The sequence below is a fragment of the Hyperolius riggenbachi genome, chromosome 5, assembly GCF_040937935.1.
Source record: "Hyperolius riggenbachi isolate aHypRig1 chromosome 5, aHypRig1.pri, whole genome shotgun sequence".
Lineage (NCBI taxonomy): Eukaryota > Metazoa > Chordata > Amphibia > Anura > Hyperoliidae > Hyperolius > Hyperolius riggenbachi.
In genome coordinates, this window is record NC_090650.1 from 175082797 (window position 1) to 175098342 (window position 15546).

General features: G+C 51.0%; 1 protein-coding gene across 10 annotated transcripts in view; it reads right to left on the reverse strand.

The window, feature by feature from the left end:
• CTNND2 (catenin delta 2) overlaps nt 1-15546 on the reverse strand; it is a 2713436-nt gene that overhangs the window by 331486 nt on the left and 2366404 nt on the right. For 9 of the 10 annotated variants that reach the window (XM_068236432.1, XM_068236431.1, XM_068236434.1 and 6 more), the window contains one exon: nt 11378-11500. The exons of the other annotated variant lie outside the window; for it this stretch is intronic. In XM_068236432.1, the coding sequence (XP_068092533.1) occupies nt 11378-11500 (123 nt within the window). The remainder of the gene's footprint in view (nt 1-11377; nt 11501-15546) is intronic. 10 annotated transcript variants of the gene reach the window in all.

Below are 15546 nucleotides of genomic sequence, written 5' to 3' on the forward strand. Positions count from 1 at the left end.
AACCAGTAGGTGACGTTGTAATTACCCGTGTCTCACAGGCTCCCTTCTGAGTTGTCTGCGGCTAATTCTTAACGGTTCCTGCGCATTGACTGCGACCAGAGTTCGCACGATCTGTGTGCTGGCACCGTTTAGAAGGCTAAGTGCGGTCAGCCACTAGGGCTCCTGTGACAGTGTTAGGCAGCGGTCAGGACCTGTGTTGTGCTGAAAGTATCTGCGATAGCGCTAGCGCTATCGAGAAACGAACTAATTCGTTGGTGTAGCTGGAAGGCAATATATTTTTTATATATACAGAGAGACTGTGTAGCCAGTACCCCTCCCCAAAAGTTTTATTTTATTTGGCATGGAAATGTCCGGAAACTACTACAAAAAAATGTGCCTGGCGGACCTGCAAAATCTTTGCCAAGAGAGAGGCATTGATGTCGGCCGCAAGACACAACGGGACCTGGTAACGGAATTGTTTCAATGGGATACCCAGCAACTGCGGGAGCCGGGGGTGTCCGCTGAAGTGGATACCAGCCCATCTGACCCAAGTCAAGGGGAACCAGAGACTGAAGATTCTGCGCATACGGAGGTTGAGCATCCTGCGGGACCTGCTGCAACAGTTACGCAGGAGAATGTCAGTGTGGACCCCAATGCCAGAGTTTCTGAAAGTACTCGCCTGGAACCGGCCAGTACTGGACTGTCCGTTTGTACTGATCCGCTAATGCAGCAGGCATTACAAAAGCTGATGGACACTGACCTGGACAAGTACCTGCAGTACATGCGTGAGGAGCGCCAAATGCGGGAGGAACGGGAGCGGCAAGCCGCTGCAGCCGCAGAACGCCACGCAGAGAGGGATGCCGCTGAGCGAGAATGGGAGCGCCAATCTGCAGAGGCGCGGGAGAGACGACAGCATGAGCTCAACATGGCAAAGGTTCAACAGGCCAGCCGGAGTTCACCGCCCAGCCTCCCTGCTGAAGGAGCTGCACCACCCGTAAGTGCAAAATTTAAATTTGCTAATATTGAAAAAGACACAGACATTGACTTGTTTTTGCGGTCTTTTGAAAAAGCATGCCGTCAGTATCGTCTGTCCCAAGACCAGTGGGCCAGACATCTGACACCTTTTCTGCGCTACAAAGCGCTTGATGCCTTCGCAGAATTGCCTGCGGAGAAGGATAATGATTATGCTGCTATAAAAGACGCTATCATTACTAAGTACCAGCTGACGCCAGAAGCCTATCGGAAAAAGTTCAGGGCCTGGCAGAAAAAGCCTTCTGATTCGTACCGAGATGTGGCCAGCAGCTTGCTCACCACACTCCGCCAGTGGACACTAGGCCTCACCAAAGGGTCTTATGATGTCCTGGAGGACTTGATAATCCTGGAACAATTTCTGAACATTTGCCCTGCTGATGTACGCCAGTTTGTGCTAGAACGCAGGCCGGCTTCAGCAACTGTCGCTGCAGACCTTGCTGAGACTTTTGCAACTACCCGGGTGGCTGATACCCGCAGAACTGTCCCATCCAGCTGGAGAGGAGGTCAGCCCAATACCTCGGCAGACCCTCCTGCCCCTGTGAGCCGTCCGCCACAGAGGCCACCCAGCGCAGCTGCTGCACCCAGGTCTGCAGCCTCTGGAGAGGTCACCTGTCACTACTGCCACAAGACGGGACACATGAAGTTCACCTGTCCGGAGAGGAGGCAGACCACCCCAGCACCTGGACCACCCGCACCTCGCCCGCGGCAGACATCACCCGCCAGTGTACCCCAACCAGGAGCCGCATCCAACCTGATGTTTGCCAAGGGGGCAGGGAACTCCCCCATCACAAGCAATCACCAGCTGGTTACGGTGAATGACCAGCTTGTCACTGGTTTCCGTGACACCGGAGCAGATGTCACTCTGGTGCGTGCACACCTTGTCCCCGCAGAGGCCATCATTCCTGACCAGTACCTCACCCTCACTGGAGTGGGGGGCACTCTTTCTCGCATTCCCCAAGCCCGGGTGTCCATCGACTGGGGGGTGGGGGTCCACGAGAAGGTTGTTGGGATCCTGGACCAACTGCCGGTCCCTGTTTTGCTGGGGACCGACTTGGGCACGCTGGTGTCGTACTATGAACCTGCACCACGCCCTGTGGAATGCCAGGATGGAGACGGACTCTCTGCCCACACCCAGGTACTTTGCACCCAGGGGCAAGAACAGGGGGGAGGTGGGTTGAACGTGCCCAGTTCACGGGTACCTGTGGTTGATGTACAAACTGTCTGTGATGAAAATGTTCCTGTTACTGTTATTAATGCTTGTGACAATGATGTAGGTAATGCCAATATGTGCCATTCTGAAGGGATACCTGTGCTAGCTGTAACACGCAGCCATACTGCTCAGACCCTGAGCTCAGAACAGGTAGAGGAGGTCCCGGCCTCCTCCCCCTCCTCTGACCACAGGGATGGTACCCTTCAGCCACTAACCTCATACGCCACGGGCCAGCTGGCTGAGAGTGAGAGTGCTGCATTTGTGCAAGCACTCCAGACTGACCCTAACCTCGAGGCCCTCAGAAAACAGGCTTCTGAGCCCCTCACAGACGAGGCTACGTTCAAGGTATACTGGGAAGGTGGGAAGTTGTACAGTGAGCCTGTACACCCCACCGAAGGTGAAATGGGGATGGGTACCAAGTTGCTTGTGGTACCTAGTGCCTTCCGGGGGCATGTGCTGAAGTCCGCACATGACATTCCCCTGGCCGGGCACTTGGGGATCCACAGGACCCTTGATCGTATCCGGGGACATTTCTACTGGCCTCAAATGCGGATAGATGTGACGAACTACTGCCGCTCATGTACCATTTGCCAAAAGGTAAAAAGGGCTGGGAATCCCCGCAAAGCTCCCTTGTGTCCACTGCCAATCATAGGTGAGCCCTTTCACAGAGTGGCAGTCGACATAAATGGACCATTGCCCACTCCCAGCAGCAGTGGCAAAAGGTACATCCTGACGGTGGTGGATTACGCCACCCTCTATCCTGAGGCCATGGCACTTTCCTCCCTGAGAGCGGACAAGGTAGCCGACGCGCTACTTAACATTTTCTCCCGAGTCGGGTTCCCTGCGGAGATGCTCTCCGATCAGGGAACCCAGTTTATGTCCGGACTCATGGAGGCCCTGTGCAAAAAGATACAGATGACGCACATTGTCTCCAGTCCCTACCACCCGCAGACCAATGGACTGTGTGAAAGGTTCAACGGGTCGCTGAAGCAAATGCTGACCACGTTTGTTGAGTCGCAAGGTGGGGACTGGGAACGATACCTGCCTCATCTGTTGTTTGCATACCGGGAGGTGCTGCAGGAATCTACCGGGTTCTCCCCGTTCGAGCTCCTGTATGGTAGGAATGTCCGAGGACCCCTACAATTGATGCGGGAGACGTGGGAGGGCAAGGGGGACCCCACAGATGTCTCTGTAGTTGATTATGTCCTCAAGTTCAGGGACAAGATGGAGTCCCTCACAGAAATGGTAACGGAAAACATGGCCCAGGCTCAGGCCAAACAAAAACTCTGGTATGACCGCACTGCTGGAGAGAGGTCATTTGAAGTAGGTGACAAAGTGTATGCCCTTCTTCCAGTGAGGCAGAACAAGCTGCAAGCGGCCTGGGAGGGGCCCTACACTATAGTGCAACGGTTAAACCCTCTGACATACCTGGTGAACATGGGAGGCAGGAAACAGAAAAGCTTTCATGTCAACATGCTGAAGGCCCACCATGACAGGACCAAGTATGTGCTGCCAGTGTGCAGCCAGTTAGAGCAAGGAGAGGCAGACCCCCTGTTAGACCTGCTGGCTGACATACGAGATGTGGACAGCGACCTAAGCGTCAATCCACAACTCTCCTCGTCCCAGCAAGAGCAGTTGCAGGAGGTGCTGGGTCCGTACCAGCACACCTTCTCCTGTGCCCCGGGGCGGACCAGTCTGGCAGTGCATAGGGTAGATACGGGCACCCATCCCCCCATCAGGCAATCCGCTTACCGCGTCTCCCCAGAGGTGCAAGCGGACATGCAGAAAGAGGTGAGGGAGATGCTGGAGCTAGGGGTGGTTCAAAAGTCCTGTAGTGCCTGGGCAGCCCCTGTGGTCCTGGTCCCCAAGAAGGACCAGTCAACTCGGTTCTGCGTGGACTACAGGAAGTTAAACGCCATCACCACTACAGACGCCTACCCCATGCCTCGCATCGATGAGTTGTTGGATACGCTGGCGTCCGCCAGGTACCTATCAATTATGGATCTGAGCCGGGGGTACTGGCAGATACCACTTGCACCTGACGCGAGGCAGAAGTCGGCCTTCATCACCCCTTTTGGCCTCTTCGAGTTCACGATGATGCCCTTTGGGATGAAGAACGCTCCTGCCACGTTTCAGCGGGCCGTAAACGACCTGCTGGAGGGGCTGCAAGGGTTCGCTGTAGCGTACTTGGATGACATTGCGGTGTTCAGCCCCACCTGGGAGGAACACCTCAAACACCTGTCCCAGGTACTAGAGAGGCTGGCCGCAGCCAATCTGACAGTTAAGCCGAGTAAGTGTCAGATTGGTATGACCGAGGTGCAGTACTTAGGTCACCGGGTGGGGGGTAACACCCTGAAACCTGACACGGGAAAGGTTGACGCCATCCTGGCATGGCCTCGGCCTATCACGAAAAAGCAGGTCCAGGCGTTCCTGGGGACCGCCGGCTACTATAGGAAATTTGTTCCAGCCTATAGTACCTTAGCGAAACCCCTGACCGATGCCACTAGCAAGAAACACCCCAAGGTTGTTAGCTGGACCCCCGCTTGCGAGAACGCCTTCCAAGCCTTGAAGCAGGCACTCGCAAGCGCCCCGGTGCTTCAAGCCCCAGACTTCAGTCGTCGGTTTGTTGTACAAACCGATGCCTCTGACTACGGTCTCGGCGCAGTCCTCAGCCAGGTGGATGGAAAAGGAGATGAACACCCTATCCTCTACCTGAGCCGGAAGCTCCTGCCCCGAGAGGTAGCCTACTCCACAACTGAAAAGGAGTGCCTAGCGATCGTGTGGGCCCTACAGAAACTACAATCGTATCTGTACGGCCGCTCCTTCACGATCATTACCGACCATAATCCCCTGAGTTGCCTGAACCGCACTGCTGGGACCAATGGCAAGCTCTTACGTTGGAGCCTGTCATTACAGCAGTATGACTTCGCGATTCAACACAAGGCAGGCAGCTGACAACAGAACGCCGACGGGCTATCCCGTTGCAACGGGGAACTAGATCAGATCTCGCAGGTTAGCGGCAATGACACACATCTTGCTGATGAATGTCTATCTGCCTTCTCCCCAGGGAGGGCTGTCACGGACGGTTGCGGGGCCGCAGGCGCGTCCTGTAACCGCCCGTGAAGAAAAAGCGATCGCACTCGATTCCCTGCATCGATTGCGCTTCAAATCGATACAATCTGGGTTGAGTGTGTAGGGGGAGCTGAAGTCCTTTTCTTAGCAGAGAGAGCACCATCCTAAAGGCTGGATGGCTCTTTTGATATGCTAATAAGCCTGGGCCCAGAGAGTCCCTGGCTTCAAGCTGTGCGGATGGCCCATCCATCAGGTATAAGGTGACACCTAGCTGATCTCATGTAGATGTTAATTAACCAAGGGGTGATCAGGATGCCTAGGTGCAGCCAGGCAGGCTACAAATCTCCGGGAGGTCTTGACACCTTGCTCACTGGTAAAGATCAAAGGGGAAGTCAGCTGTTAGCAGCTAGAACACATCCTGAATAAACCTGAGTCTCATAGCATAATCCGTAACTTCCCAGATCTGTCATATTTCTGGGGTTCCTGAGATGGCAGCTTCGCCAAACGTGGGGGAAGTGTAGCATGAGCCCCGGTGCTGGTTCTGAGGAAGTTTCAGAACATTCTGAGGTAAGGACTGCCAGTTAGGCAGTTTGAAAGTGCCTGATGATACCACAGGGGTCCCACCCCTCATGTCTGGTATCAGGGCGCTGGGTAAATCGAGACAGACCTGAAAATGTTAATAAATCTGCCCTGACCTGTACGGTTCTGTGAGATAGAGCCCATATATGGGTAGATATGATTTCTAGCCCCCAGGACAAGGGGAGGGCTCATCTCATCTTCTAAGGGGGTGTATGGCTCCCCGCCCTCACTCCCTCCTACTGAAGCAGGGGCATAAGAATGGCAGAGGACCCAAACTCAGTGTCCTCCACACTGAAACATCTTGAACTCATCAGATGCCAGCTTGAGGATATGCTGGCATCCACCTGGTCTGAACTCTGAACTCAAATTGAAACCCAGAACTCTGTTTTCCCACAAAAAGGACATCTTTCCCAGAACTAAGTATTTTTCTCCCTTCTTTTATTTTTTATACTGGCTATTACTGTCTTAATAATTGTGATTTTAATAATTGTCTGTATATATTAATTATTTATATTGCGTGAATAAACGACTTTCTCCAAGTCATTCACTGTCCGCTACCCTGCTTATCAGCACACACACAGAACTGATCCCGGGTCTCTGAAGATACGCTACTGTTTGTTTGTTGTTGGCTAGACAGAATACCGTGTGTTTAACCGTTTTATTCGCAGGACTAGTCAGTCAGTTAGTGGGCTCCACGGTCCCATGGTAACCGCGGTGGTGGCAGTTTACTCTGAACCAGTAGGTGACGTTGTAATTACCCGTGTCTCACAGGCTCCCTTCTGAGTTGTCTGCGGCTAATTCTTAACGGTTCCTGCGCATTGACTGCGACCAGAGTTCGCACGATCTGTGCGCTGGCACCGTTTAGAAGGCTAAGTGCGGTCAGCCACTAGGGCTCCTGTGACACCATCTGTTGTCTCTGCCTGCAAAAATTGAGCCGTGGAAAGGCCAACTCTCACGTAGGGACAAGTGCCTTACAAAGGCACCTGGAGAGAAGGCACAAACAGCTATGGCAAGAACACCTGAGGAAAAGCAGCACACCTCAAAAGACAAGCCACCCTCCTTCTCCTCTTCCTTCTTCAGGTGCATCGTCTTCATCCACTTTCTCCCTTGCACCTTCACAGCCACCCTCCTCCACACCGCCTCTTCCCTTCAGCGGTTCCTTCTCCTCTGCCCACAGCAGTACCCAGCTGTCCGTGAAGGAAGTATTTGAGCGTAAGAAGCAAATGTCTGCCAGTCACCCTCTTGCCCGGCGTCTGACAGCTGGCGTGGCGGAACTATTAGCTCGCCAGCTATTACCATACAAGCTGGTGGAGTAGGAGGCTTTCCGTAAGTTTGTGGCCATTGGTACACCGCAGTGGAAGATACCAGGCCGCAATTATTTTTCACAAAAGGCCATACCCAAACTCTACCATGCAGTTGAGAGGCAAGTGGTGTCATCTCTGGCACACAGCGTAGGGTCAAGGGTCCACCTGACCACGGATGCCTGGTCTGCCAAGCACGGGCAGGGCCACTACATTACATACACAGCACATTGGGTCAACCTGGTGACCAATGGCAGTAAGCAGGGAGTACGTGGTTGTGCAGCGGACCGACTTGTCACACCTTCACGGCTTGCAGGCAGACCTCCAGCCACCTCCTCTCCACCTGCTACCACCGCTTTGCTGTCGTCATCCTCCTCCTCCTCCTTGGCTGGTGCCATGATCTCCTCTCCAGCTACACAGACCCAGCACCCCAGGGCCTATGCTGCATACCAGGTACGACGGTGTCACGCAGTGTTAGACATGTCTTGCCTGAAAGCGGAGAGTCACACTGGAGCAGCTCTCCTGGCTGCTCTTAACAAACAGGTGGAGCAATGGCTGACCCCGCACAAGCTTGAGATTGGCAACGTGGTGTGTGACAACGGCAGCAATCTCATTGCTGCGTTGAATTTGGGAAAGCTGACACACATACCCTGCATGGCACATGTGCTGAATCTGGTCGTGCAAAGATTTGTGTCCAAGTACCCAGGCTTAGAGGACGTCCTGAAGCAGGCCAGGAAGTTGTGTGGGCATTTCAGGCGCTCTTACAAGGCCATGGCACGCTTTGCGGACATTCAGCGTAGAAACAACTTGCCGGTGAGACGCCTGATTTGCGATAGCCCGACTCGCTGGAATTTCACCCTGCTGATGTTCTCTCGCCTGCTAGACCAGGAGAAAGCCGTCACCCAGTACCTGTATTATTACAGTACAAGGACACAATCTGGGAGGATGGGGATGTTGTGGCCCAACAACTGGACACTGATGCGAAATGCATGCAGGGTCATGGAGCCCTTTGAGGACGTGACCAAACTGGTGAGTCGCGATGAGGGCACCATGAGCGACTTGATCCCCTACGCCTACTTCCTGGAGCGTGCCGTGCGTAGAGTGGTGGATACAGCTGTGGAGGAGCGTGAACAAGAAGAGTTACGGCAGCAGGAGTCGTGGGAGCCATTTACACACGAACCCAATGTTTCCACAACACCTGCGGCAGCACAGAGGGGGGAGGAGGAGGAGGAAGAAGAGGAGTCGTGTGGGGAAGGAGAGGAGTCAGACTCTGATGATGGTGATGATGAGGAAGGTGTTTCTGTGGAGGAGGAAGAGGCGGCGGAAGGAGAACAACCGCGGCAGCCATCACAGGGGGCTTCTGCTGCTCCACGTTCCCGTGGTATTGTTCGTGGCTGGGGGGAGGAAGAGGAGTTGCGTCCCATCACCGAGGAAGAGCAAGAGGAGATGGAGAGTACGTCTGCATCCAGCTTTGTGCAGATGGCCTCTTTCATGTTGTCCAGCCTGTTGAGGGACCCCCGTATCAAAAAATTCAAGGCGAATGACCTGTACTGGGTGGCCACGCTACTAGACCCTCGGTACAGGCACAAAGTGGCGGACCTGTTAACAACTCAACAGAAGGCCGAAAGGATGCAGCACTTGCAGAACAAGATGTCGATGATGCTTTACAATGCGTTTAAGGGTGATGTGGCTGCACAACGCAATCAAGGTACCACTGGCAGTAACCCTCCTCCTCCCAAGTCCACGCAGGCAAGGGCAGGACGCTCCAGCGATCTCAGGGTGATGTCAGACATGCGGACGTTCTTTAGTCCAACTCCTTGCCATAGTCCTTCCGGATCCACCCTCCACCAACGCCTGAACCGCCAGGTAGCCGACTACCTGGCCTTGAGTGTGGATGTAGACACTGCGAAAAGCGACGATGAACCCTTGGACTACTGGTTGCGCAGGCTTGACCTGTGGCCAGAGCTGTCCCAATTTGCCATACAACTTCTCTCTTGCCCTGCCGCAAGCGTCCTGTCAGAAAGGACCTTCAGTGCAGCTGAAGGCATAGTTACTGAGAAGAGAAGTCGCCTAAGTCACGACAGTGTTCAGTACCTGACCTGCCCAGTTCTCCAGGAACCCAAACCCTTCCTTCCTACACCAATTTCTCAGCCACTTATTTAACTCCCTAAGCTCCCTCTGTCTCTCAGATGTAGCACGTGGCACTGGCAGTATTTCAGAGAACACCACCTTGGAGGTCCTTGCTTTAAGTTTCTCCAAGTACCTAAATAATCATTTTTGAGGACCTTCCATCTCCCACTAACTTTGTCATTGGTGCCAATGTGTACCATGACAACTGGGTCTTCCCCAGCCCCAACCAATAATCTGTCAATTCTTTCCGCTACATGCCGAACCCGAGCACCCGGGAGGCAACAGACTGTACGGCATTCATGGTTTCTTCGACAGATTATCCTATCTGTGCGCCTAATAATTGAATCCCCTACCACCAGTACCTGTCTAGCCTTAGCTACACTCCTATTCCCTTTCTCGTTACAGCAGTCTGCCCCTTGGTTGCTAATGAGCACATCCTGCTGCAGCATTGCTACTCCAGAATCATCCTCCCTAATATTACGCAAACAAGCATACTTATTAGTGAGGGATAACTCGGGACTAGCCTCCCTGCCACTTTTTCCCCTACCCCTTCTAACTGTGACCCAACTAGCGGCTACCTCTGCTTCTTGCTCCGGCTTTACTCCACCCACCTCATCTTCACCGGTTCCATCCAGTGTCTGGATCGTGAGATCCAAGCTCATCTCCACGTCGGCAGTCATCACCAAAGTGCCGTCATCCCAGGGCTCAGTGGTGTGGACATTTTTTTGTGTGTCTGCCTCAGATGTACTCTCTGCCACCGAAAATTGAGCCATGGAAAGACCAAGACCCGCGTAGGGACAACTGCCTTATGAAGGCACATGACGAAAAAGCAAAAACTGCAATGGGATGACCACCTGAGGAAAAAGCAGCACACAAAACCAAAGCCACACACCACAGTGGAAGATACCAGGCTGCAATTATTTCTCAAAAAAGGCGATACCCAAACTGTACCGTGATGTTGAAAGGCAAGTGGTGTAATCTCTGGCACACAGCGTTGGGTCAAGGGTCTATCTGACCACGGATGCCTGGTCTGCAAAGCACGGTCAGGCCTGCCCAAAGACTAAGTCAGTCCCCACACACAGCATCTCTGCCTGCAGGCCGCTTGACTGCCTTCTCCGCCACCAGCAACAGGGTCCAGGACTGTAGGCGGATTCCTGAATTTTTAAGGCCGCTGCTAGCAGCGGCCGCTACACTAATTTTTCTGGTGCGTGTACATGCCTGCCTAATTTTTCTGGCTGCACAGCGGGCGGCTGCAACAAAAAAAAAGGCATGTACATGTGCCCATCCCCCTTCGTGATCATTACCTTGCCGCGGTGAAGGGGCTTGCGTATCACAATGAAGCAATGACCGCCGGCTATTTGAGTGTCTCGGGTGGGGGTGGCACACAAAAGATAATAAGGTCGTTGCTTCATTGTGGTCAGACCAAATTTGATCAGCTGGACAGTCACTGTTGTTCTATCATTGAGCTACCACAGCCCGGCGACCATATGGGCTTGAAAAACGTCACGGCCTATACTCTGGCCACGGTGCTCACCAGTCCAGCACGGCCTTCACTACGCAAACAGCTGTTTGCGGTGCGTTACACAGTGAGTTTGGTGTGTCAGTGTGAAGCAGAACTCTAATTACACTCCCTGATTGATGTATACCCATGCAAGATGTTTGAAAGCACTTTAGGCCTGCAATTTAGCATTCAATGTGATTTCTGCCCTTAAAATGCTGCTTTGCGTCAAATCCAGATTTTTCCCCGGGACTTTGGGCATGTATCCCACTCCGCCATGCCCCCCTCCATGTGTTAGACCCCTTGAAACATCTTTTCCATCACTTTTATGGCCAGCATAATTTTTTCTATTTTTCAAAGTTCGCCTCCCCGTTGAAGTCTATTGCGGTTTGCAAACTTTTACGCGAACCGAACCTTCCGCGAAGGTTCGCGAACCAAAAATCGGAGGTTCGCGACATCCTTAGCGTGCGTGCGTGCCTGCGTGCGTGTGTGTGTGTTATGTAATGCTCTTTGTTTATTCTTTACAGGGTTATTTTTATGTTCCAGTATTAAAAATATTTAAAATGTTAGGAATACCTGTCATGGTGTCTTTTCTAGAAGCGTGTTCTCCTTTGTAGGTGGTATTTGACCCAGTTGTCTCAAAGTCTAATTTCTTTTCTTTCAAGCTGGTTATTTCTCTGGGAGATGCGGGAGCACTTGCTTAAAAAAGGAAGGTAAAATAGATTAAAAAAAGGTCACGCAGAAGAAACAATTTTTTTTTAGCAACCAGAGAAATTTAGTTTAAAGATATTGAACTTGATTTGTTAACATGTAATGTTCAACCACTTCACTCTAGATCAGGATTTCTCAACCAGGGTTCCTTGAGCACATTCTAATAGGGGGTACTGTAAAAAGCACTAAATTGGGGATCAGAATAATAATGAGCACATTGCAGGGATCCTCCAGGTAAAAAGTTTGAGAAAGGCTACTCTAGGTTGTAAGCTTGAACGGGGAGAACCTCCTCCTATTGTTTCTTAGTCTGCTTAAATTTATCGTATGAATTTGTACCAATATTGGTGATGTCTCAAACCACATTGTATTTGTACTTGAATTGCTGGATGCCCATAATTGTACAGTGTTTTTAACTTCTCATGTATTTATGTTCCCCAGTATTTGTTTTGTACTATATACCGTGCTACAGAAGCTGTTGGCGCTATACACCACGTTTAAAATGATTATGTAAATTGTAGTTAAGTGCCATAAAGATTTAATATTTTGTTTTTCAATTAAATTCATGGATGATATTCTGTCTTAGGGCTCCTTTGATCACTGAAATCAAAGTCGGACACCTGTGATAACTAGTTTGCCAGGTGAGCCCGATTAACCACTTCAGCCTTCAGTGTTGTTTCACCTTATGCATCCGAGCAACGTTCACCTCTCATTCATTCGCCAATAACTTTATCACTACTTATCACAATGAATTGATCTATATCTTGTTTTTTCCTCCACCAATTAGGCTTCCTTTGGGTGGTACATTTTGCTAACAATTATTTATTTTTCTAAATGCATTTTAACGGGAATATTAAGAAAAAAATGGAAAAAATTAATTATTTCTCAGTTTTCAGCCATTATAGCTTCAAAGAACAAGCAACACCCATGCTAACCTAGAAATAAAAAACACATATATAAGTAGATAAATACTACTTCTACTTACATAACAAATGTATTGTGCTATCCAGGTACTGATTCCTGTGAATTTTATAAAGGAAAAGCAGAAAATCCTATTTTAGGCAGTGGCCATCTTGCCAAGCTAAGGCTGACATCATATCCTCCCTGACTCTTGTTTTCCCCCTTCCCTTCTCTTGCTCATTCTGTTTTCATTAGCTGTCCTCCTCCCAGAGTCTTCAGACACTGCCACTGAGGTCTATACTAGGAAGTGCAACTGTCATATACACAGGATTTAGTTATGCTGTGGCTGCCTGAACTAAACTCTCTAAAATATATACAGTATATATATTAGTGTTTAGTTCAGGCAGGCACAACATAAATAAATCCTGTGTGTCCTGTGTGTATATATAGAGAGAGAGAGGTTTTTTTTTCAGGCAGCCGCAGTATATTTATATTAGAGTTAGAGAGTTTAGCTCAGCATAATTAAATCATGGGAAGGTACCAAATTATACACACACACACCACTCGTGTTCCACCTCCTCCTCTGATTGAAAGCAAAGTCCCCCCTGGCTAGCAGTCAGTGTCATGTCCCACGACTTTGTGATTTATTTTCATTGATCTGTGTTGACACTCTGCTGCCCCCTACTGTCCATTATCTTTGTTTGCTAATGCAGAGATTTATTGTACTGTATAATTTTCCCCTTCTCAGCTCCCATAGTCCCCAACCGTCCCGTTTTCGTCGGGATTCTCCCGATTTTGGGGGGCTCTCCCGCTATCCCGGTAAGAGCCCCCAAGTCCCGGGCGGCTGTCAGTATTGACAGCCGCCTGTAGCAGAAGGAGAGCAGCGCAGTGGAGGGAAAGCGGTGGGCAGCGGCGGAGAAGGGGGCCATCTCCCCCCCTTCTCTCACCTTAAGTGCTCTCCCTCCCTCGCTCTCTCCTCCGATGTGTGGCTGACTGGCGGTGGCGCTTGGCAGCGGGCGGGACTTACCTTCCGTGTCGCTCCAAGCGCCGGCCGGAAGTTCTGGTGCCGCAGCCGCTGCTCTGGATCAGACCAGAGTAGTGGCAAATCATCCCGCGCCGGCGACGAGACCAGACGGAGGACACGGAAGGTAAGTTCCGCCCCTCTGACAGCCACCGCACTTCATTCCAGAGGGGACAGCGAGGGAGGGAGAGTACCTTAAGGTGAGGGAAGGGGGGAGATGGCCCCCCTTCTCCACCGCTGCCCACCGCTCTCCCTCTTCTCTGCTCCCCTCCTGAGGGGGGACACCTGGCTAACTATTATGGGGACATATACACCCTGGCTACATATACTGGGCACATATACCCCTGCTTACTTATACTGGGCAAATATACACCCTGACTACATATACTGGGACATATACACCCTGGCTACATATACTGGGCACATATACCCCCTGGCTACATATACTGGGCACATATACACGCTGGCTACATATACTGGGCACATATACACCCTGGCTACATATACTGGGCACATATACCCGCTGGCTACATATACTGGGCACATATACACCCTGGCTACATATACTGGGCACATATACCCCCTGGCTACATATACTGGGCACATATACCCCCTGACTACATATACTGGGGACATATACCCCCTGGCTACATATACTGGGCACATATACCCCCTGGCTACATATACTGGGCACATATACCCGCTGGCTACATATACTGGGCACATATACACCCTGGCTACATATACTGGGCACATATACCCCCTGGCTACATATACTGGGCACATATACCCCCTGACTACATATACTGGGGACATATACCCCCTGGCTACATATACTGGGCACATATACCCCCTGGCTACATATACTGGGCACATATACCCGCTGGCTACATATACTGGGCACATATACACCCTGGCTACATATACTGGGCACATATACCCCCTGGCTACATATACTGGGCACATATACCCCCTGACTACATATACTGGGGACATATACCCCCTGGCTACATATACTGGGCACATATACCCCCTGGCTACATATAACAATAACAATAATATTTATATAGCGCTTTTCTCCCTGGGGACTCAAAACGCTGTGACCCTGCATTATGCAGTCTCAAAGGCTAGGGAAAAGAGGTGAGTTTTTAGCCTTTTTTTAAAGCTGTCCAGAGAAGGAGCCTCTCGTACTGATTGTGGAAGTGAGTTCCATAGAGTAGGGGCTGCATAGGAAAAGGCCCGAGCACCAAATGTTAAGTGTATCCTGGGAATAACCAGCTTCATCTTGTTGGCAGAGCGGAGGGTGCGTGGAGGGGCATAAAGTTCCAATAGATCCGCTATGTATTTGGGTCCCATGTGGTGTAGAGCCTTGAATGTCAGCAGGCAGATCTTAAAATTGATTCTCCATTTTACTGGCAACCAGTGAAGAGTTTGCAGTACTGGGGTGATGTGTGAGCTGCGGGGGGCATTGGCTAGGAGTCTGGCTGCAGCATTCTGTACTAGCTGTAAGGGGCGCAGAACCTTATCTGTAGATCCGATTAACAGGGCGTTGCAGTAGTCTAGGCGGAAGGATACAAATGCGTGAACCAGGGCAGGTAGGTCTTCAGCTGGGATAAGGTGTTTTATTTTCGCTATATTTCTTAGATGGAAGAAGGAAGACTTGACGACAGCTGATACCTGCTGTCTGAGTTTTAGATTTCCATCCAGGATCACCCCAAGGTTTCGCACAGAGTCTTTATACTGCACAGTATCTCCCCCAATTGCTAGTTTGAGGTGGTGAGCGTTTTGAACTTTATCCATCATGTGTGGACCACCTACCACCAACACCTCTGTTTGTCAGAGTTCAGCCTCAGCCAGCTGGTGTTCATCCAATTTTGTAAATCCACTAGACACGCATTTATGGATGCTGATGGGTCTTGGGTGCCAGGCTTGAAGGACAGATACAGTTGTGTGTCATCTGCATAACAATGGTATCCTAAACCATAGTTCTGGATTATTTTGCCCAGTGGGAGCATGTAGACTGCAAAGAGTAATGGTGATAGTACAGAACCCTGTGGAACTCCATAGGCAAGTGGCACTGGATTAGAGTAGTGTGTGCCCAGACATACTTGCTGTG